General features: G+C 40.0%; 1 protein-coding gene across 1 annotated transcript in view; it reads left to right on the top strand.

Annotated features, from left to right (window-relative positions):
- TNKS (tankyrase) overlaps window positions 1-18,893 on the top strand; it is a 173,776-nt gene that overhangs the window by 32,583 nt on the left and 122,300 nt on the right. Inside the window, exon 3 of the mRNA XM_028526418.2 lies at window positions 18,257-18,352. Coding sequence (XP_028382219.1) covers window positions 18,257-18,352 — 96 coding nt within the window. The remainder of the gene's footprint in view (window positions 1-18,256; window positions 18,353-18,893) is intronic.

Here is an 18,893-nt window from a genome sequence, read left to right as displayed (position 1 = left end):
CTAATCTTCTAGACTTTGGACTTCCTTTACCTTCATCCCTTATTGCTTTACCCTGTTACATACGTTATTAGCCGTAGAATTTTATACAGTTTTCACCTTGCAATATTCTCCTTTCTATGCTTCAGTGTTCTGTTTTTTTATCTGTACCTCTCTGAATTTTTCATTCTATTAGTGCTTTTAATATCTTATTGAAATGAATGTGCCTCTCCTTTTCCTTCTCCTGATCCCGCTTCCAAAGTATATAATATATATGTTCCCTTTATCCTGGTCCTGTTGAGATAAATGACAAGATGTGGGATTTGGGTTTTTCAAGGGTGGATTCCCACAGTCCTCTAGTCCTGCAGCCCTCAGTAGGCTTTGGCACATACTGCCCTCCTTCCATGTAAGTTCTTACGCTGTGCGGTAAAAGTCGAGGGAAGGAGAAGGGCTCCTTTTACACTGTAATCAAAATATAATTGAGGCTATACCTACTATTAAAGCATGTAACACCGTTATCATGGGAAACAAGAGTGGTCGTAGACCCTTCTGCACACTTAATTAGCTTTCAGGAACCTATTAATTTTATCCTTAGGTGTACTGAAACCTCTGGTAGCTTATGCATCATACTTTCTGAATTGAGTGTAGTTAGGAACCATGAAATGTTTCTGTTAGGCGTATTTCCACTTGGGGACGACTGGGTAAAAGAATTGAAAGCCTTGTGCCCCCCCACCCCTTTCATGTGAATAATGATTTTGAGAGATTACTATGTAAACTTCGTTTTAAAAAGGTTTTTGATGAGATGGTGAAATGCTGGCTTGGTTATTTTTAGATTAATCACATCTCTACACAGAATAGTGAATACATTTGGTATTTATGAAGGTAGAGCCAAGCCACACTACCACTGGCAGGGTGGATTGCTGCAAAGCACGGTGCTCTGGACTCATCCCGACCCCCCCAACTACCAGCAGTACGTGAGGTTGGGGGCTGCTTCCCTGACCTCTGTGTTCCATTGCACGTGAAACGGGAATACTATGCATACTTCACATGGCTCTTGGGAGGGTCAGCATGATGATAGATGTAAAGGAAAGTACTTAGAGTACCTGGTTTGGTGAACATTAAATACATACCAATTGCTATTATTACTATTATTATGGCTAAAATCTCAACCTAAATTATTACTGCTGTGTGATACAGACTTCTAGTTTCTCCTGTTTACCCTTTATTGACATTTTTTAAAATATCCATTTAAAAGTCTAAGAAGCCATGTTACTTTTCATAGATGCTATTTAGTTACCATTGAAAAGAACAAAATATACCTGAGATTATTTTTTAAAATACTCTAAATGCTGGAGTTCATTATGGCAAAGTTGATGATGTAATTTTATATCATATTTAACGAATCTAATTTACTTTAGAAATCAACATTTTCTGCCTTTAGATTGTATTCATTTCTCCTACTCCCAGGTATAATGTCTTTTCTGAAAATATGTCATGATTTTTTGAGAGTCTCTGGGTGTTAGTGCTTTCAAATTCCATTTTAAAAGCAAATTGTAGATACATCTTTCACAAAACTATCTGGTGTAAGATCTGGGAGTTATAATGGACATGTGTTCTTATTTTTTCTTTTTCTTCTTCTTACATTTGGCTAATGAGTATCCACCTTCTTTGCTGGCTTTGGAGATGTGAGACGACACGCTGTCGTCGTGGGGAGGGCTGCAGAACCCTGCGGGCGCAGACCTCCCTTCTTCCCACCCCCTGGCGGTCGGGATGGCCCTGGGTGGTCAGCCAGACACACCCTTCTGTGGTGTGGAACTTTGAGTACAAAGTCTTAGAGATACTAAGGAATATTTCACAGCAGCAGCTTTTTGCAAAAGGGTTGGCAGTGGCCTGCCCATAATGTTCCTGCTAAAATAATGTGCTCCCTTCTACTTGCTGTATAGTTTTTAATTTATTTTCCAAGACTGGTTCTCCACCCTCCTGTCAGTTCTGTTCAGGTAGACACAGTTGGTTTCTGATATTTCCAAAGGCGTATAACTGATGCAGACATCTTGAAAAGATAACTAAATGAAAGGTCTATTACAGGACCTTTAAATTAATAAAGAAATCTCTGAAATCTTTATATAAAAATTCCTACTGCCTTCACACTATTTACGTGTACCACACTCCCATCTCTCCTTATACTCTGATTCTCGGGGGAGAAGAGGACAGAGCATGTTTTCTTCGGAGATTTTTAGGTTCCTCAGCAGGGAACAAAGAGCTTGCTGGCTTCCACAGCAAACAGTCCCGAAGAATAATCGAGATGCCTGGTCTTCTAACACCTGTGGGATTTTCAGTGTTTAGAATACCCCAGCATCTAAACTTGAAGTCCAGAAAGCCTCATGAAAATAACAGCCTTTGTCAGCCAGAGAGGGAGATTGAGTGACAGTCAGAATACACGTCAGGACTGCTTAAAGGGGTCAGATTGTTACAGGGTGCAGCCAAGAGGGGGGACCCCAAATGGGCATTTGAAATGGGGTCCAGAACTTAAGGTGTCCAGGAGATTTTAAGATGTCTCCATCCTCCCCCCTACCCCAGGGTGTGGGTTGGGGGAAGGGACAAATGGAACAGGGCCATTGAGAGCTGTTTTGCATAGCAACAGCCTTGCAGCTAAGCTCTGGTGTGGTCATTTAACATATCTATAGCCTTTGGCTGGTCGCTTAGATATGTTAAATAGCTGCGGCCATGCTCTGAGCCAGGGGAATGGAAGTAACTTCCCCACCAAGACGTAACTGGGGGGGCAGGTTCCCCGAGTTACAGCGCCTGGGTAGGAGCTTGGAGATGATTGACTCCAGGACATGGGGCCACGCCTGCCCAGACTCATGATGGCAGCCCAGTAAAGCTGGAAGGATACGAGTTCCAGCATGTGAAGCCGAGTGTGGGAGGAGTCGGAAATGAGGCTGCAGAGGAAGATTGGCCTCAGGGATTTAAAATCCAGACTTGGCGGCCATTGAGAGGGGAGAACCATGCTGCTTTAGGAAGGAGAACCATGTGCAGCCCTGAGAGAAGAGAACCATGTGGCTGTGGAGGTGCAGAGAGGATCACGGCCATTGGAGAGAGAGCCACACAGCTTTAGCAGAGTGAAGACTCCCGCAGCCCTGGAGGAGAGAACCATGCAGTTTTGGCAGAGTGGGGACTCTCCCTTTCCGCAGCCCTGAGAGAGAGAGAGCCACGCGGCCTTGACAGAGTGGAGACTCCCACAGCCCTGAGAAAGAGAACCACGTGGCCTGGCAGAGTGGGGACTCCCCATGGCCCTGGGAGAGAGGACCACGTGCCTGTGCCAGAGTGGGGACCCCCACAGCTTTAGAAGGGGGAACCACCACCTGGTTTTAGCAGAGACCCTGGCGACTCAGCCGAGGGTGCCGGGAACCCAGGGAGGTCTCCCAGTCGAGATGGATTACTAACTGAGAAGAACCAGAGGACTGCCTGAGCCATGGACTTCTATTTCCTTTCCTGAGATACGGTACTCTGGACTGGGCAAAGGGGGGAGGAAGGAAGGACTGTGTGTTTGTGGGTGTTTTAAAGGGACTTTAGGATTTTTTGATAAAGACATTAGGTCACTACTTTAAGTTAGTATAGCATTAAATAAACATTTCCCTTCCTTTTCACGAATCTCTGGCATTGAGAGACGTCTTTCCTCGGGCGGTGGACATAACGGACCCAGGGCCTTCTTTCAATAATAGTATATCATCCCAGGCCCCCCCTTGTTGTGTGTTCTGTAACAAAATGAACACCTGCATGAAAAGATCAAAATAAAAGGGTCCCCCAGGGGAACTAAAGGTGGTATGGAAGAAGCTTCCTGGGGCCAGAAAACATCTAATACTTTTCTAAAGTAAAAAATTCAGTCAGTGATTTAAAGAAAGCACACATTAGCAGTCTGGAAAATCACATGCAAGAAATACTCCCGAGCACATATTCCCATATGTTAGCATATGGGAATTATGAAGGAAAAGGTAAGTAAACCTAAGAAATCTAAACCTAAAATTTTTTATTATAAAGCCTTATGTGTGGATAGGAGTTCCAGAAGAAAAAAATAACTGATGGAAGAGATTAACAACAATTAAACAAACGATAAGCAGAGAGAAACCCAGGTCTTCAGATGGAAAAGGCCAATGGAGTTCCAGGGCATCTCCATGGGAAGACGCCCTGTGGGAGAGGGATGAATTTTCCCTGTAGGAAGAATAAGTAGCCTACTAGAGGGCAAAAAGGAGACCGAAGACTTTCCATTTATGATTTTGAAAGCTTGAAGACAGTGGAATGCCTTCTAAAAGACTCCTGGAAGAAAAGCATTGAACTGTAATTCTCTTGATAAAGAGCATTTCTTCAGCTTTTGGGGTATAAGAATGGCTGAATAGAGCCAGGGGCATTATTTCAGGAAAACGAAGTTTCTGCTGCTTGCCTTCTCTCTCTCTCTCTTCCCTTTCAGGTAATTCTGGGTTTCCTTTGTCTTCTGTGGAGAAACTAAGGGGATCCTTACTTGGGAACCCAAAATTCAAACTGCTACTTAGAGTCTAACAATTAGAACTTTAAAAAAAAAATAGCTGCATTTCCACACTCAAGAGCGTTATATCATACCACTTAGAATCAAAGAGTCCCAAGTCTTTGAGCAAATTACTTGTTCTCTTCTAATTATTAAAATGTGGGTTATAACTGTACTTCATGTAGGTGTTAAGAGGATTAGAGGAGAGAATGCAAGTGAAGCACCTTAGTGGAATTTCTGCGTGGACGGTGCTATCACAAATTCTTAACCTGTCCTGCTTGTCTGGGTTCTCTCTTACTCTGTAGCACTGATTACCTGAAATTATATATCTGCTTCATTATGAATTTGTTTGCTTGTTTTCGACCTCTCTGTACTCTTTCCCACTCTGCCTGAAGAGGGACGCAGGACCCCTGCCTGCCGCGTTTCCAGGGTGTCCCCCTGTAAGGCGCCGCCGGGTCTGTTCCGAGTGAGACGCATGCTCAGTGCCACAATCCCCCGTGCTTCTGTCTGCAGCTCCCTGATGAGGGAGGTGGTCAGGCACTGTTTCATGTCCTTTTTTGTGGTCATTTGATGCGTGGGTCACCGGCCAGCAGTGACCACGGAACGCTGCGGATGGCTCGACGAAAAACACGCGAGAAAAAAACATACACAGAGACAAACTAGTTTCTGTGGAGAAGTAGGGACGAAATGGCCACCCCCCTCTAGTGGGGAGCGCACCGATTTGCCGTCCAAACCTGCTTTTGTTGAGCTCATTTTGCATAATAATTCAGGTAAAGTACAGTACTTATTAGGGGGAAGTAAGGAACTATAGAAAACAAGGAACTCTGCCAGTCTATTTTGAGTCGGGGTCAAAGAGCTGTAAGACTTTGAGGAACAAACTAACTTCCTCCTTGGACCCCTGTCATTCAACTGAGAGCATTCTAAACAAAGCAGGTTTCACAGTAATTTACATATTCTTTCTTAGGCCTGATCACCCGGGGAATCCGCCCTTTTCAGCACAGAGCTGCACCACCCTGTCATTGTTTCGGGCTTAGGTGGAGCAAGGGAACTGAGGCAACCAAAAGATAAGATTTTCTCCCAGACGAAGAGAACTCAGGCTATGTCAAAGCTGAGGAGCAAGGGTCCATCACCCCCTTTTTGCTGCAGCCCCCCAAGTCCTTTCTTTGGGGGGCCTCCCAAGTGATCGGGCCTGTCTTAGGTTGTTCCCCCCTTGGGGAATCTTACCCGTCTTTGGCTAACAACCAAGCTTTTTGGGGTTCAGTTATGAATAAAGCAGCAGAAGCAGCATTCCTGCCAGGGAGATAAGCTTTTGTCTCCTTGCTGGCTTACTGTTCCAAGGGCGTTCCCTTAGCCTTAGCCTAGGCGGGGGTTTCAGCTTCTGATACCAGTCAGGGGGTTCCCAACAGTCATTTGCATACATTGTTTTTGAGAAATGTCTATTTTTGTACTTTGTCGATATTTTAAAATTGGGTTGTCTTTTTATTATTGTGTTGTAAGAGTTTTTACAAACTATATTCTAGATATAAGTTCCTTACAAGGTAAGTGATTTGCAAATATTTTCTCCCATTCTGTATTGTCTTACCACTTTCTTGATATTGGCCTTTGAAGAAAAAAGTGTTTAGTTTTGGTAATTTGATTAACGGCATTGAAAAAGCTGCTTTTTCTTCTTTCACTTTGCTTGGTGTCATCAATTGGAGAATCCATGGCCTGGTCCCATGGATCAAAAATATTTAACCCTGTGTTTTTTTTCTGAGAGTTTTATAGTTTTAGCTCTATTTTTAGACCTTCAATCCACAGGTAATATTTGTGTATGATGTGAGGTAAGGGGTCTAGCTTCATTCTTCTGCATGTGCCTATCCATCTTTTCCATAGTTTTCTGTAACGTTCCTTTATAATCTTTTTATTTCTGTAAACTTGGTTTTAACGTACCCCTTTCATGTGTGATTCTAGTTATTGGAGTCCTTTTTTCCTCTGGATCTGTTTAAACTGAAATGTCAGTGTGTGTTACTGTGCACATCAGCTGTTCATTCCTGGTTGCTCCTGAGTGGTGTTCGTATGGAGGGAGCACAGTTGGTGGGCGTTGGGCTGTTTCCAGTTCTGACTGTTACTAAAAGGGCTTCTACGAACATTGGTTTTCAGGTCTTGGTGTGAACATATTGTTTCATTTCTCTTGAGTGCGTGCCTAACAGTGCAGTTGCTGAGCAGAATGGTACATGTATGTTGAACTTGATGCAGAAGCTCTGATGTTTGAGTATCCAGAGCATATTCGTGTGTACTTACTGGTTATTTGTGTATTTTCTTTGGGCTCTCTCGGTTCAGGTCTGTTGACCTTCTTCTGGTGTCATTGTTGAGTTGAGAGTGTGTTGAATGGGTGTAGGTTTTTGTTAGATGTGTGCATTGAAAATGGTTTCTCCCAGCCTGTGCTTTGACTTTTGTTTTCTTAGTGCTATCTTTAGACAAAGGTTTTTAATATTGATGAAATCCAGTCTCAGTTAAAATACAAATGTGATTGGTGCCCCACCATTGGAATAATACGATCTCTATTAGGTAATTATTTTTAGGTTAAAAACAGCTTCTAGTGAAATAAGATTATGGTTTTAATTACATTCAGAAATTCAGGAAAGCAAGTTTTGGTCTAAGGGTCTCAGAAGTACCTTATGACAACTTGTTTAGGGTATATTTTTTAATTAAAAGAAAAGAATAAGCTACTTTATGATGAAAAGTAGAATATATTGTGTGGTTTATTTTTTAAAATTTAAGAGTGAAAACCAGGTAGACCTTGTTTAATTAGAAAATAATTACCTAAAATGCATAGTTATTTCTAAGATAATGTTATTTGCCCCTCCAGTTTGGAAGGATATTTTTAACATTTAGGGAAATAGGTTATTTTTAATGCTTATTGCCTGATCATTCCATAAAGAGGCAGTCATTAATTCCTAATAGTTAAACTTTTTTTTTTTATTTATGTTTTCCCTTTGCTTTCTGAGATCAGAAGACACCAAGATGTTCTTTGACCTATTTCTTCATATCATTGACTTGGGTGGGATTTTCATAGCTTTCCATAGTCCACAGTATTGAGACAGTCTCTCACAGTGAGTCAGGTGAAGCGTGAACTAGAACATGCTCCGGATCAGTGCCTTGTTATACGCCCTTGTAGTGTTCTGCTTAGATCTTACTTGTTTCTTTTTGCCGGGTTGATTGTGAGTTCTCTGTGGTTGGGAAGTAACAATAATCTTACTCATTTTTGTATTCTTGCGGTCTCTCACTGATATCTAGTTGTGTACTCAAGAAATGTACATGGATTGACAAATTCACAAGATTGGCGGCTCAGTTCTCTCTGGTTTTTTGTTTGTTTGTTTATTTGCATTAGTCTGTGTTAGTATAGATAAGGAAGCTAAGTAATTTTCTACTTCTTGCTTAGGTGATATTCTGAGGTTGTCTTGTTTTAAAGTAATGTGAATTTGCTGTATGTCCAACACTCCCGTATTCATATACAAATATAAAACGTTTTATAGTCAGATATAAATTGTGTTACATTATCTACCGTTTGTCAAATCATTATGAAGAGGGCTTCTACAAACATTGCTATTCTTCATTAGGGTGGATTGTTGAATATTGATTCCAGTCATTCATTGACTTCTGGTTACAATAGATTTTTTAAAAATATATTATTTATTTTTAGAGAGAGGGAGCGAGGAAGAGAGGGAGAGAAACATCAATGTGTGATATATACATTGATAGGTTGCCTTTTACACGCCCCTAACTGGGGACCTGGCCTGCAACCCAGACATGTGTCCTGACTGGGAATCGAACCAGCGACCTCTCAGTTCACTGGCTCATGCTTGGTCCACTGAGCTACACCAGCCAGGGCTACAGTGGATTTTTTTTTTTAATAGAATGGGTAGTCAAACATTTTTTATTGTTACTTGAAGATTAAACCCATGAGTTGCTCCTGGCAGGAACTGAGGAGTTGAGTAAGGTAGGGAGGAAAAAGGGAGGACAATGTGACGCTTGTAAACTTACCCAGAATTGCTGTGGATAGATGACACACAATGGATGTTTTCCCACGAGGCAGCTCAAAGTACCTAGCCAAATAATTTCACTAATACTTTTATTCTATGCATGAGGCAGATGATTCAGATTCCCTACCATTTACCAGTGAAGAAAGGAGAAAGCGGTTTGCTACAGTCTATAGAGCTAATACAGAGTTTTATAATAGAAATGTTTTCTTGATTAAAAACTGAAAGTTTTTTCTGCTTAGTGAGATTTAAGAGTACATTTATTTAAGCATTAAAAGTTCATTCTTTAAGTCTGTCAGACAAATTGTTCTTTATTCTGAGTTTAGCTTTTTAGATCATCTAATATTTAAATTTTAAAATTTTAACTAATTTACAGTGATAGATTATTGTTACCTAGCTTTACAAAAAAATAATAAAAGTAAAAATAACAAAATACTAAAATAATCTATCTGCTAAAACTTAAACCAAGTTTTTAATTTTACAACAGTCTTGAAGTAACATCCCTCTCATAATTACCTTGTAAATCCACTTTATATACCTGCTTTCTATTTACAAATAGAAAGATCTATTTACCTTCTTTGTACAAATTCTGTGCTGATTTAAGTCACCTGATCACTCCTAGAGTTACTTGTCCTTGGATATATTAGAAGTCCCTTGGGCTGCGAACCAAAGTGTCGCAGGTTCGATTCCCAGTCAGGAAATGAGAAACAAACAGTATGCATGGAATGATCTTGGTTTTATTTTCAAAAGGATTGTGTACACAGATACAATTAATCTCACAGCACTGCGTAACAGGACTTTCTGTAATGACAGAGATTTCCCTGTCTAAACTCTGTAATAACTAAGAGCCACATATGGTCATTAAGTCCTTGAAATGTGGCTAGTATAATTGAACATGCCTGGGTTGCAGGCCATGACCCCCAGCAACCACACATTGATATTTCTCTCTCTCTCTCTTTCTCCCTCCCTTCCCTCTCTAAAAATAAATAAATAAATAAATAAAATCTTTAAAAAGAAGAAGAAGAAGAAGTCCTAGAACTTGGAGCAGCCTGGGAGTGGGGTGGGGGCAAAGGATGGGGTCAGTGTTGGACTCCCGCTGGTGTGTTCTACCTCCGGTGATTTTAAATGCAGTATAGTGGAGATGAACAATTCCTGGTTCTGTCTTAATATTACCAGTAATAGATGTTCATTAAGAAAAATGAGAAAATACAACTGTCACGTGTTGTATGTCTGTTAAGACATATAGCATCCTATCCAATTTGATAGCCATTAAATGAAAATTAATTAAAAATTTAAAAATTAAAAATTTAGTTCTTCAATTATACTAGCCACATTTCAAGGACTTAATGACCATATGTGGCTCTTAGTTATCTTATTACAGAGTTTAGACAGGGAAATCTCTGTCATTACAGAAAGTCCTGTTACGCAGTGCTGTGAGATTAATTGTATCTGTGTACACAATCCTTTTGAAAATAAAACCAACATCATTCCATGCACACTGTTTGTTTCTCATTTTTTTCACTTTGTATTGAGAACATACTTCATTATGAATGAATATTTGTCTATCTAATCTCATTTTTAAGTGCTGGGAAGAATTACATTAGAAATAACCATTATTTTTTTTTAACTAGTGACCCACTTTAGGCCATTTAGACTGTTTCGGATTTTTTCTTTATTGTTTTATAAACACTGTAGGGAATACCCCTTTCATTGAATATATGTTTAAACGTTAATCACGATAAATTCTGGAAAGCCACAGCTTCTTAATCAGAACTAGAGAAATTGTCGCTGTTAGAGAACCCAGCATTAGAACTTTTGATTTGAGGGTCAGGGTTGGGGTTAGTTAGGGTCAGAGTCAGGGTTCGGGTTATTTGCATTTTTTAACAGCAGTTTTTCATGTAAAAACTAAATCGCAATCTTTTTCAAAAAAGTCTCATTGTAGCATTTTCATAAAATAGTTAAAGTTAATAAAAATCCATATCTGTATACTTGAAAAGGAGAAGACAACAATAACAGTGATTTTTTTTCCCTCTGAAATGACCCCCACCGACACTGAGCACCGTTATCTTGATAACTTGCCTGCTTCTGCGGCTGTTTTCTAAGAAGGTTAGAGCATTTGTGCATTTACCTGATAAATTCGGGGTCCTTGGGTAGGCGTTCTGCATAATGGTGGCAGGTATCTATGTCAAGTTTTATGTTTGTACGTTGCATTTTATTAGCATTCCCAGAAAAGCACCAGCAGGAATACCTTTATTCTCCTAAGGTCTTAAGAAATATGTCAAAGATGCTTAATTTGGGGAGGAGGGGTATTAAAAAACAAGAACAAAAAAAAACACATTTTTTTTAAAGATTTTATTTATTTATTTTTTAGGGAGGGAAGGGGGGGAGAAAGAGAGAGAGAGAGAAACATCAGTGTGCAGTTGCTGGGGGCCGTGGCCTGCAACCCAGGCATGTACCCTGACTGGGAATCAAACCTGCAACGCTAAGGTTTGCAGCCTGCGCTCAATCCACTGAGCTACGCCAGCCAGGGCCACATTCATTTTTTTAAAGAGATAAAAAGGCTTTGCTTGTTGCTCAGTCTGTTCATTAAAGGAATTATTTATGCATTTGCACTTACTTCTAGGCTAGCCGTGATGGTTGAGAACAATCCGCGGGTGTCGGGGAGATGCTGTGGCTTAAGTTCAGGGTTGTGTGGACTGGTGTTGGAGGCATGTGGCTCCTGCAGCGCAGTCAGTTCTCGCTTTCCATGTTTGTCGTATTATCCGAAACTCGTCGCACGTTGGGACGGTGTCCTTGCTTTGTGCAGGTCTGTGGTCACTGGGATTCCAGAGGCAGGTCCAGGGTGACAAAGACTTATGGGTCCTTTTCACTCCTCCTCAGCTGACCAAAGTAGAAGGTTGTAAAGTATTATAATTGCAATTGCAGGCTTTAAAGAAATGTTATGTACTTTCTTTGTTCTTTGAATTATTGGAATCTGTTACTGTCTTTTTAAAATGGGGTGGATGTTAGACTCTTTAATCTGCACACAGAATCCAGGACGTAGCGCAATAAGAAAGTAGCGCTCACCGTGAGTTGTTTGTCCTGCCCTCAGATGTCACAATGTAAATCGGACATCAAGAAAGCCACTGAATGTCTGAATGTTTATTTTGTATCAAACCTAAAAGTTTCAAAATTTGCTGTCATATAAATAATCATGGTTGGCGATAGAGGGAATATATTTTATGTTGCCTGTTTGGGGCACAATCTTGAGGGTTGGTCTTTTGGAAGAGTGTGTTTAAGCAGGAGGATTGAGGGAGCAAGAGCAGGGAGTGTGGAAGTATTCTAGTGGGTTGCCTGAAATGGAACTCCAGCTGTCATGGGTGTTCTCTGTGTCGTTTCCCCCGAGTTGCGGTTTCCCACTTTCCCACAGAGGCTTGTTTGGTGAGAGATGAGGAAGAGGACATTGGTCGTAGGAGGCGTGATAAGGGGTTTATGACCAGTGTGTGCCTTTCAGAGTTCACATGGGGGAGAAACTCGAATCTTACAGTTCTGGGGGTGACCTTGGCTGGTACTTGTGTAGAGTGATAAGATAGAAAGTAAATGCTTGGCTTTAGAATTAAGTATGAATTCCAGTTTGTGACTTAAAAACTGGTCTTGCACGAATAATTTAGTTGCTTTGAACCTCATATTCTCGTTTATAAAGTGAGCATCCTGCCTACTGCAGCAGGTTGTTATATGAAGTCAGTAAAATAATCGGCAGGAAGAGCCCCAGTAAATGCGTGTTTCCTTCCACTCTCTCTTCCCCGGGCGGCAGCAGCAAGGTGTTCTCATAGGTCCGTTTTGTATTCTCACTCAGCGGGGGCCGAATGGCCGCCCGGGTGGCACTTACCCACATGTGTGCTGCTCTCTGTTACCCTCGGTGGGAATTAGTGCTGCGTCCTTTGTAATTTTGTAGACTCGCATTCTGATTTGGTAAGGCATGAAGCCAGCCTTCTTTCCCATTGCAATTAGGTGTTTTAACCTAGTCAGTGGAGATGTTGCAGATAGGATAATGGAAAATTAATAGTGTAACTCGAACATCTTCCCCACAAATATTTCAGTAGCGGGAGTATGAAGTTCTAGCGATTGGCTGTGGCTGCATATAGTGTCTAGAAGTGAAGAGGTATGAATAATGACTGTCTTTTAAAGCAAATTAATTATGAGCAAATAGTTCTCCAAGCTGCCTGAGGGCATGCATGTATCATAGTTGCTGTTTCTGAAAATTGTAACGCACTAGGAATGAGAGACGTGAACGCCGAGGAGGAATTGTGTTAAAAATTTCTCCTCAGCGTGGGGGAAAGGAGCTGAGGTGGGATATAAAAAAACGTGATTGAATACTGTCATTAAGAATAGTTGCTAGTTTATTGAATCCAAAGAAAAACAAAATTAAATTTTTTAAAAAATTTGGTAAATTTCCCAAAGAATGAAAATTTGAGAGATATTCTTTGTCTCCTTCAGATTAAAAGTACAATTTGTTTGTATGGTGTAAAGTAAGACTCAAGTTTTATGTCTTCCTTTTTTCTTTTTCTTTTCTATGTAGATAACCAGTTGTTTCAGCATGATTTGATGAAAAAGCTATTTTTTCTACCATTGAATTACCTTGCCTCTTTTGCAAAAAAATCCGTTGGCCATACCTGTGTTGTCTATTTCCTGTTCCATTGCTCTAAATATCTATTCTTATTGCAATAATACACTTGCAATTACTATAGCTTTATAATAAACCTTAAGTAGTATCTTCATCTTTTCAGGTCAAGAATTCCCGTTTGATTCTTAGAATATTTCTCTCTGTTACTTCTTCATGCCTTTAAGTTCTTTAATTACTTGACCTTATTTATAGTTGCTTTTAAGTCTTTGTCTCTTAAGTCCAACATCTGGGCCATCTTGGGTATGATCTGTTTTGACTGCGTTTCATTGTTGCTCTTGACTGCGGGTCACATTTTCCCTTTCCTTTGTAAGTCTAATAATTTTGCGTTTAATAGGCATCGCAGAGACTCGGCAGTGTTGTTGTTTTCACTCCCTCCTGAAAATACTCGTTCTCGTTTTAGCAGAGCTCACCTGCTGGCGCGTCACCCCGAGCTTCTGGAGGCGTGGGTTTGTGCTCCCTTGCATTTTGTGGAAAGCCCAAGAGGTTTCCCAGACTTCTGTAACATAGTGACCCCTTGATATTTTGCTTTAGAAATCATCTTATTTGCTAAAATATCTGTAGAACTGGGTCCTTTGTGTGATTCCTTTTTTAAAATCTAGTCCAATGAATATGTCCGTACTCTTAAAGAGTGAGATGACTTTGAAATACTTGGACAGCATTTTAACATAAATATAGCTTCTTTTAAAATTGTTCATTGTGAGGAACAGTTTTAGACCATTAGTGTAGCTCTAAAATTCACATAACAAAGAATTGACAATATTTTAAAGTGAAAACTATACTAAAAACCCATTTTGATAATTTACCTAATAGACTTGCTACATTTTTCAGTTTGGGAAGTTCACATTGTTTTTATTCTATCTTATTAAATCAGTTAATAATGTTCCTGTAGGTTAAGTGCATTTTATCATATTGCACTTTGGATATTTCTAGGAATTTAACAGGTTGAAGCTTTGCATATATAAAAATATGAATTAAAATGATGCGGATGCTTAAATTTAATAGTTTTGAGGAATTAGCTGAAACAGTTTTAGTGTCCGCTGCATTGATCACAGGCTGAAGGCGTGCTTTCTGAATCTGGCTCGCTGTAGCTAAACCTTGGCACCAGAAGTAGGAGAAAGAATCACATGGCCTTCTTGCCATAAGCTCTTTGGAGAATGACATTTTGCATATTGTTATCCTACCTTAGTTTTAACAATCTATTTTTATACCAGCTGCTATATTTTCTCTGTCCTCCTCCCATCAAAAGGAGATAAATGGATGTGAGATGCACCAGTAGAACAACTGGACAGAGCCAAGTCGTTTGAGACTTGAGGGCTGATGATGGACCTCAAGGAGATAGTGCAGGGAGATTTGGAATGCCCGCAGTAGTTTTGAATTTATGTACTGAATGTCACTCAGATCTTAATTTCCCTGTTTTTCTTTCAGACTTTACTCTGTATGTTTGTTTGTATGTTTTGGGAATTTTGCTTCAGACATTTGTGCTACTTTAAAAAAAGGGTCTCTTTTATATTAGGGTGCTGTCAGTGCATATTGAAAGATGAATTTCTAATTACGTGATGTATTAGTAGTCACATTTTACTATTCCCTTCAGTAGCTAAGAACTTTGAAAGCACATATTGACGCATCCAGAAAAAGGAGTCCTATGTGTCGCCACCTCAAGGACATACTGACATTCTTGAAAGCCTTTGTTTTGTTACCTTTGCCTCGTGTATGTGCTATTCTTCTGGTATTAGACGATAACTTTTTTTAAAAAAAGAACTTAGATCACAATGCTTCAGGTTTTTGGCTGTAACTCTAAAAGCATTATTAGGGGTTTGAGGCCTCCCCTAGACATCTAGAAATCACGTACCTGGCCCAGCTCCTTCACTTAAGAGATCTGGGAACCGAGGCCCAGAGAATTTTACAGGTGCCCTGGCAGAGCTCCTCCCGCCGTCTGTGGTGGAGAACCAGTTTTTTTCCTGCCCAATTCATGACAGGCCGTTTTATAAACTATAATAAAAATGAAGTACAAGAAAAAGTAATGTTAAAATTACATGCATGGTTCTGAATGCTTCCTCTTATCTCAGTGTGGACGGATCCGAGTGTTCTGGAACCAGGACAGTCCGCAGACTCCACTTGGTTCATCGCTGCCCTTGGCCAGGCTTGGCAGACTGTGGCCCACGGGCCGATTTGGACTCATCACTGGTTTTTTGTATGCCCTGCGAGCCAAGAATTGTTTTTACATTTTTAAATGATGTGTTTAAAAATTTACCATAATAATGTTTTGTGACACATGAAAATTATATACGATTCATTTGTCAATGAGTTTAAATAAAATTTTTTTGGAACACAGCCACACATATTCTTTTAAGTATTGTCTGTGGCCGCTTTCTCCCCATAATGCTGGGGCTGAGGCAGGGATGCGTCGTTGGGATGAGACTGTATGGTATACAAAGCCTCATGTATCTACTGTCTGACCCTTTACAGGAAATGGAAAGAGCTGAAGATCTGGCGTTAGGATAAAATTAGTAGTTAGTAGTGGAGTTAAGAGTACAAACATGGTCTACATTTTTTTAAATGTGTTTTCAAAATTACTATTATCTGATACACATTTTGCCACTTTTGTTCATATTTAATCCTGTTAGTAATATTCTTTTATAAAAGTTAGATAAGTTTAGATCCTTCTGGTCTAGTTTTAGATAACTTTCTTGCTCCTAAAACTCAACTCTATTTTGAGGGGTTTTCTTTTAACTCATATCTGGTGAATTAAAAATTGTTAAATATTTCCTAACGTGCATTTTATCGTCACGTTAACAAAACACCTTCTGGTTCAGAAGATTCATCATCTTCTTCCTCACTGTCACATTTCTCTGCAGTGGATGTTTCTGTGTATTCAGGTCCAATGAAAGAATTAGGCATGAGTCAGAAGGGTTTAGAAAACAGATTATTTCTAGTCCAAATATGTTGCTTTAAAAAACCACCCAAGTAAAGAAACTGCAACTAAACTTTAATGGCAGATTTCTATTGCAAAATAGCAGACATAACAGGTGAAGGACTGATTACAACAAAAAAGATGAGGTTTTAAGTGACTCTTGGAGTAACAAGATGCTTTCAGTGCTTCGCCTCTACCACTCATGAAGCTGCAGAGTAAAAGCTCCCATCGCATTATTGTGAAGCCTTGGTAAATGAACGCACTGCTTGCTTTCTTGATGTATGCAGTGCAAAACTCTGTTTTTCATGGTCGCAGTTAATTCTTTGTTTTCCTGCCTTTGTATGTGATCTCTCAGCAATACATTGCTGTAAAGATAGAGCAGTAGCTGTCAGCTCTACAGTTGATACGAGAGTCTGCTTCATGATGCGGACCCTTTAAAAGCCAGATCTTCAGGTGGGGATTCTTCCTGGAGTAAAAAAGCACTGCTGTGAAAGCTTATTCATTACGATGAAAGAGTAAATACAGTTTGGTATTGTGGCACTTGCTGCTTTTACTCTTGCTATATTTTATTCCACTTACTCTTGAGTCAGTTGATAAACATCTGTAAAATAATTATGTTCTTGCTTAATTAAGAATAAAATAATACAGAAAGTTTTGGCAAAATCTCACTGTATCTTGACTGTGGCTAATTTTTACCATTTCAAATCTGAGAGTGCCAGGGATTTATTTAATGCAAGAGCTGCTGATCAACAGTGCCCTGCAGCTGTGTCCTAATTCTAGGTAGGGCTGTTCCTTTGTACGTTATAACAAAACCATTGACTAGGTGGCTTATGCTTTGAAGAAAGAGGGAGAGCTTCATAAACAGCAGGACTTACGAGGGTTGTCTTCCAAATATTCCAAAAGAATGTATATACTTTAGCATAGAACTGTTAATGAATGAAAATTTGGAACTCATGAGCAGATGTTTTTAGACATTGTATAACATATTTTTAAGTACTTATTTGAATTATGTTTCTGCTTTGTTTTAAATTTATGTCCTGTTCTCTTCAGGAGTACACAAAATCTTAACTATTTGAGCTATTAGAATAGCTTGTGGTTGACCTTTGCTTACTTGAACTAGTTTTTTTTTATTGTGGTTTTTTTTATTGTTGTTCAAGTAGAGTTGTCTCCATTTTCCCCTCATCTGTCCCCCCACCCCCACCCCAGCCATCCCCACCTCCTACCCTCGATCCTACCCCCCTTTGGCTTTGTCGATGTGTCCTTTATGAACTAGTCTTTACTATATTTATTAGTTTAACTGTTGGCTGGGTAGTGTTACTACCACAGCTCCCCCCCATACCTGATGTCCCCCCGCTCCCATACCTGATGTAGTTGAGAAATGTTTTAGATTGATCAATTATGATATCTAGATTTTACTTAAGCATTGATTGTCTTTAGGGAGCCCCTGTATCCAAGAATTCTCTATCGCTACTTTTTATCCAATACAGCATGTTCAGTATTTATTCCTTAGCATACGTTATAGTGATTGAGTTTCTGTTTCTAAACATTTTTGATGGAGAGAATTATTGTAGAAGGCAGTTCTTTGCAGCTCGACTGTGGGGGACCAGAGTTGCATGCATTGCTGTGTCTGTGAAACTTCTTGGAAGCAAGCCAGTATGTTAGGGTGAGAGATTTATATGTAAGCGGTGAGCCACTAAAAGGCTTGCACAGTATTACAACTCCTCTTAGGAGAGGAAGTGTTAGGAAATTCAGCTGTAAAGCAGCAGTAGCAACAAGCAGCCACAGTGGTAGTAAAGATAGGGCCGGTTCGGTTAGCCGGTTAGCGTACTGCACAGTGCGAGGCAGTGAGCACACAGCTTCCCATCCTGCTACCTGAAGGCAGCAGACCCAAGCTGTCTGTTGCAAGATTTCCCTGGTTTCATGTTTAGGATGTTCGGTCATGTGATAATACTGTACCATAAGTTGCCAACTTTGCTGTACTCTAGAGAGGATCCTTTGCTGCAGTGCTTTTTTCCCCGTTCTTTCTCTTTCTTTCTCCTTTTTTTTTCTTGAGAGAGAAAAACACTGTGCAATGTATGTGTATGCCTACACCATGCCGAGACGACACTTCCCAGTAAATAATCTTTGTGTCCCCGAGGTAAGATACTGTTTCTGCTTTCCCTGCACAGTGCTGCTGCAGCACGGAGCCGATCCAAACATTCGGAACACTGATGGGAAGTCAGCCCTGGACCTGGCAGATCCCTCCGCAAAAGCTGTGCTCACAGGTAAGCAAACGGAGAGCTACCGCGCTGTTTTATCTATGGCACTACTGGCTTGATTTTAGAAAATCTTTATGTACTGAATTTCATTTGTGTCTATTGATTAAGCTCAACGCATATATATGCCATTATCTCTACTTCATTATTGATTTGATACATTAACAGTCTCATTAATTCTATGCTTGCTCTTACAAGCATTAAGATTGTTTACTTAGAATTTCTGAGAATTATAGCATTAAATGATAGTATACATTATTCACTCACGTTTTAGTCATTTTTTGTGGTTTAGATCATAATTTTCTTGTACCTCATCTTCTCAGTTGATTCTTTTGAAGACCTTCACTGTGGAGCAGGCAAGGGCATTTGGTTTACTTTATAAAAGTAGTTTTGATTGGAAAGACAACCTGCTGCCGTATCACTGAGATCAATAGTTAAATAAAATATGATGCTGTTCTTTCCTTGCCACACCATTTATATTTCTGTCATGGCTTCTCACTTTACCCTATTACCTGAGTACTTTTTACCTGAGGCAGTGTATTACCTTCTC

The sequence above is a fragment of the Phyllostomus discolor genome, chromosome 11 (assembly GCF_004126475.2).
Source record: "Phyllostomus discolor isolate MPI-MPIP mPhyDis1 chromosome 11, mPhyDis1.pri.v3, whole genome shotgun sequence".
In the NCBI taxonomy this organism is placed as follows: Eukaryota; Metazoa; Chordata; class Mammalia; order Chiroptera; family Phyllostomidae; genus Phyllostomus; species Phyllostomus discolor.
Note: the sequence above shows the minus strand (reverse complement) of the source record. Positions and strands in the feature narration are given on the sequence as shown.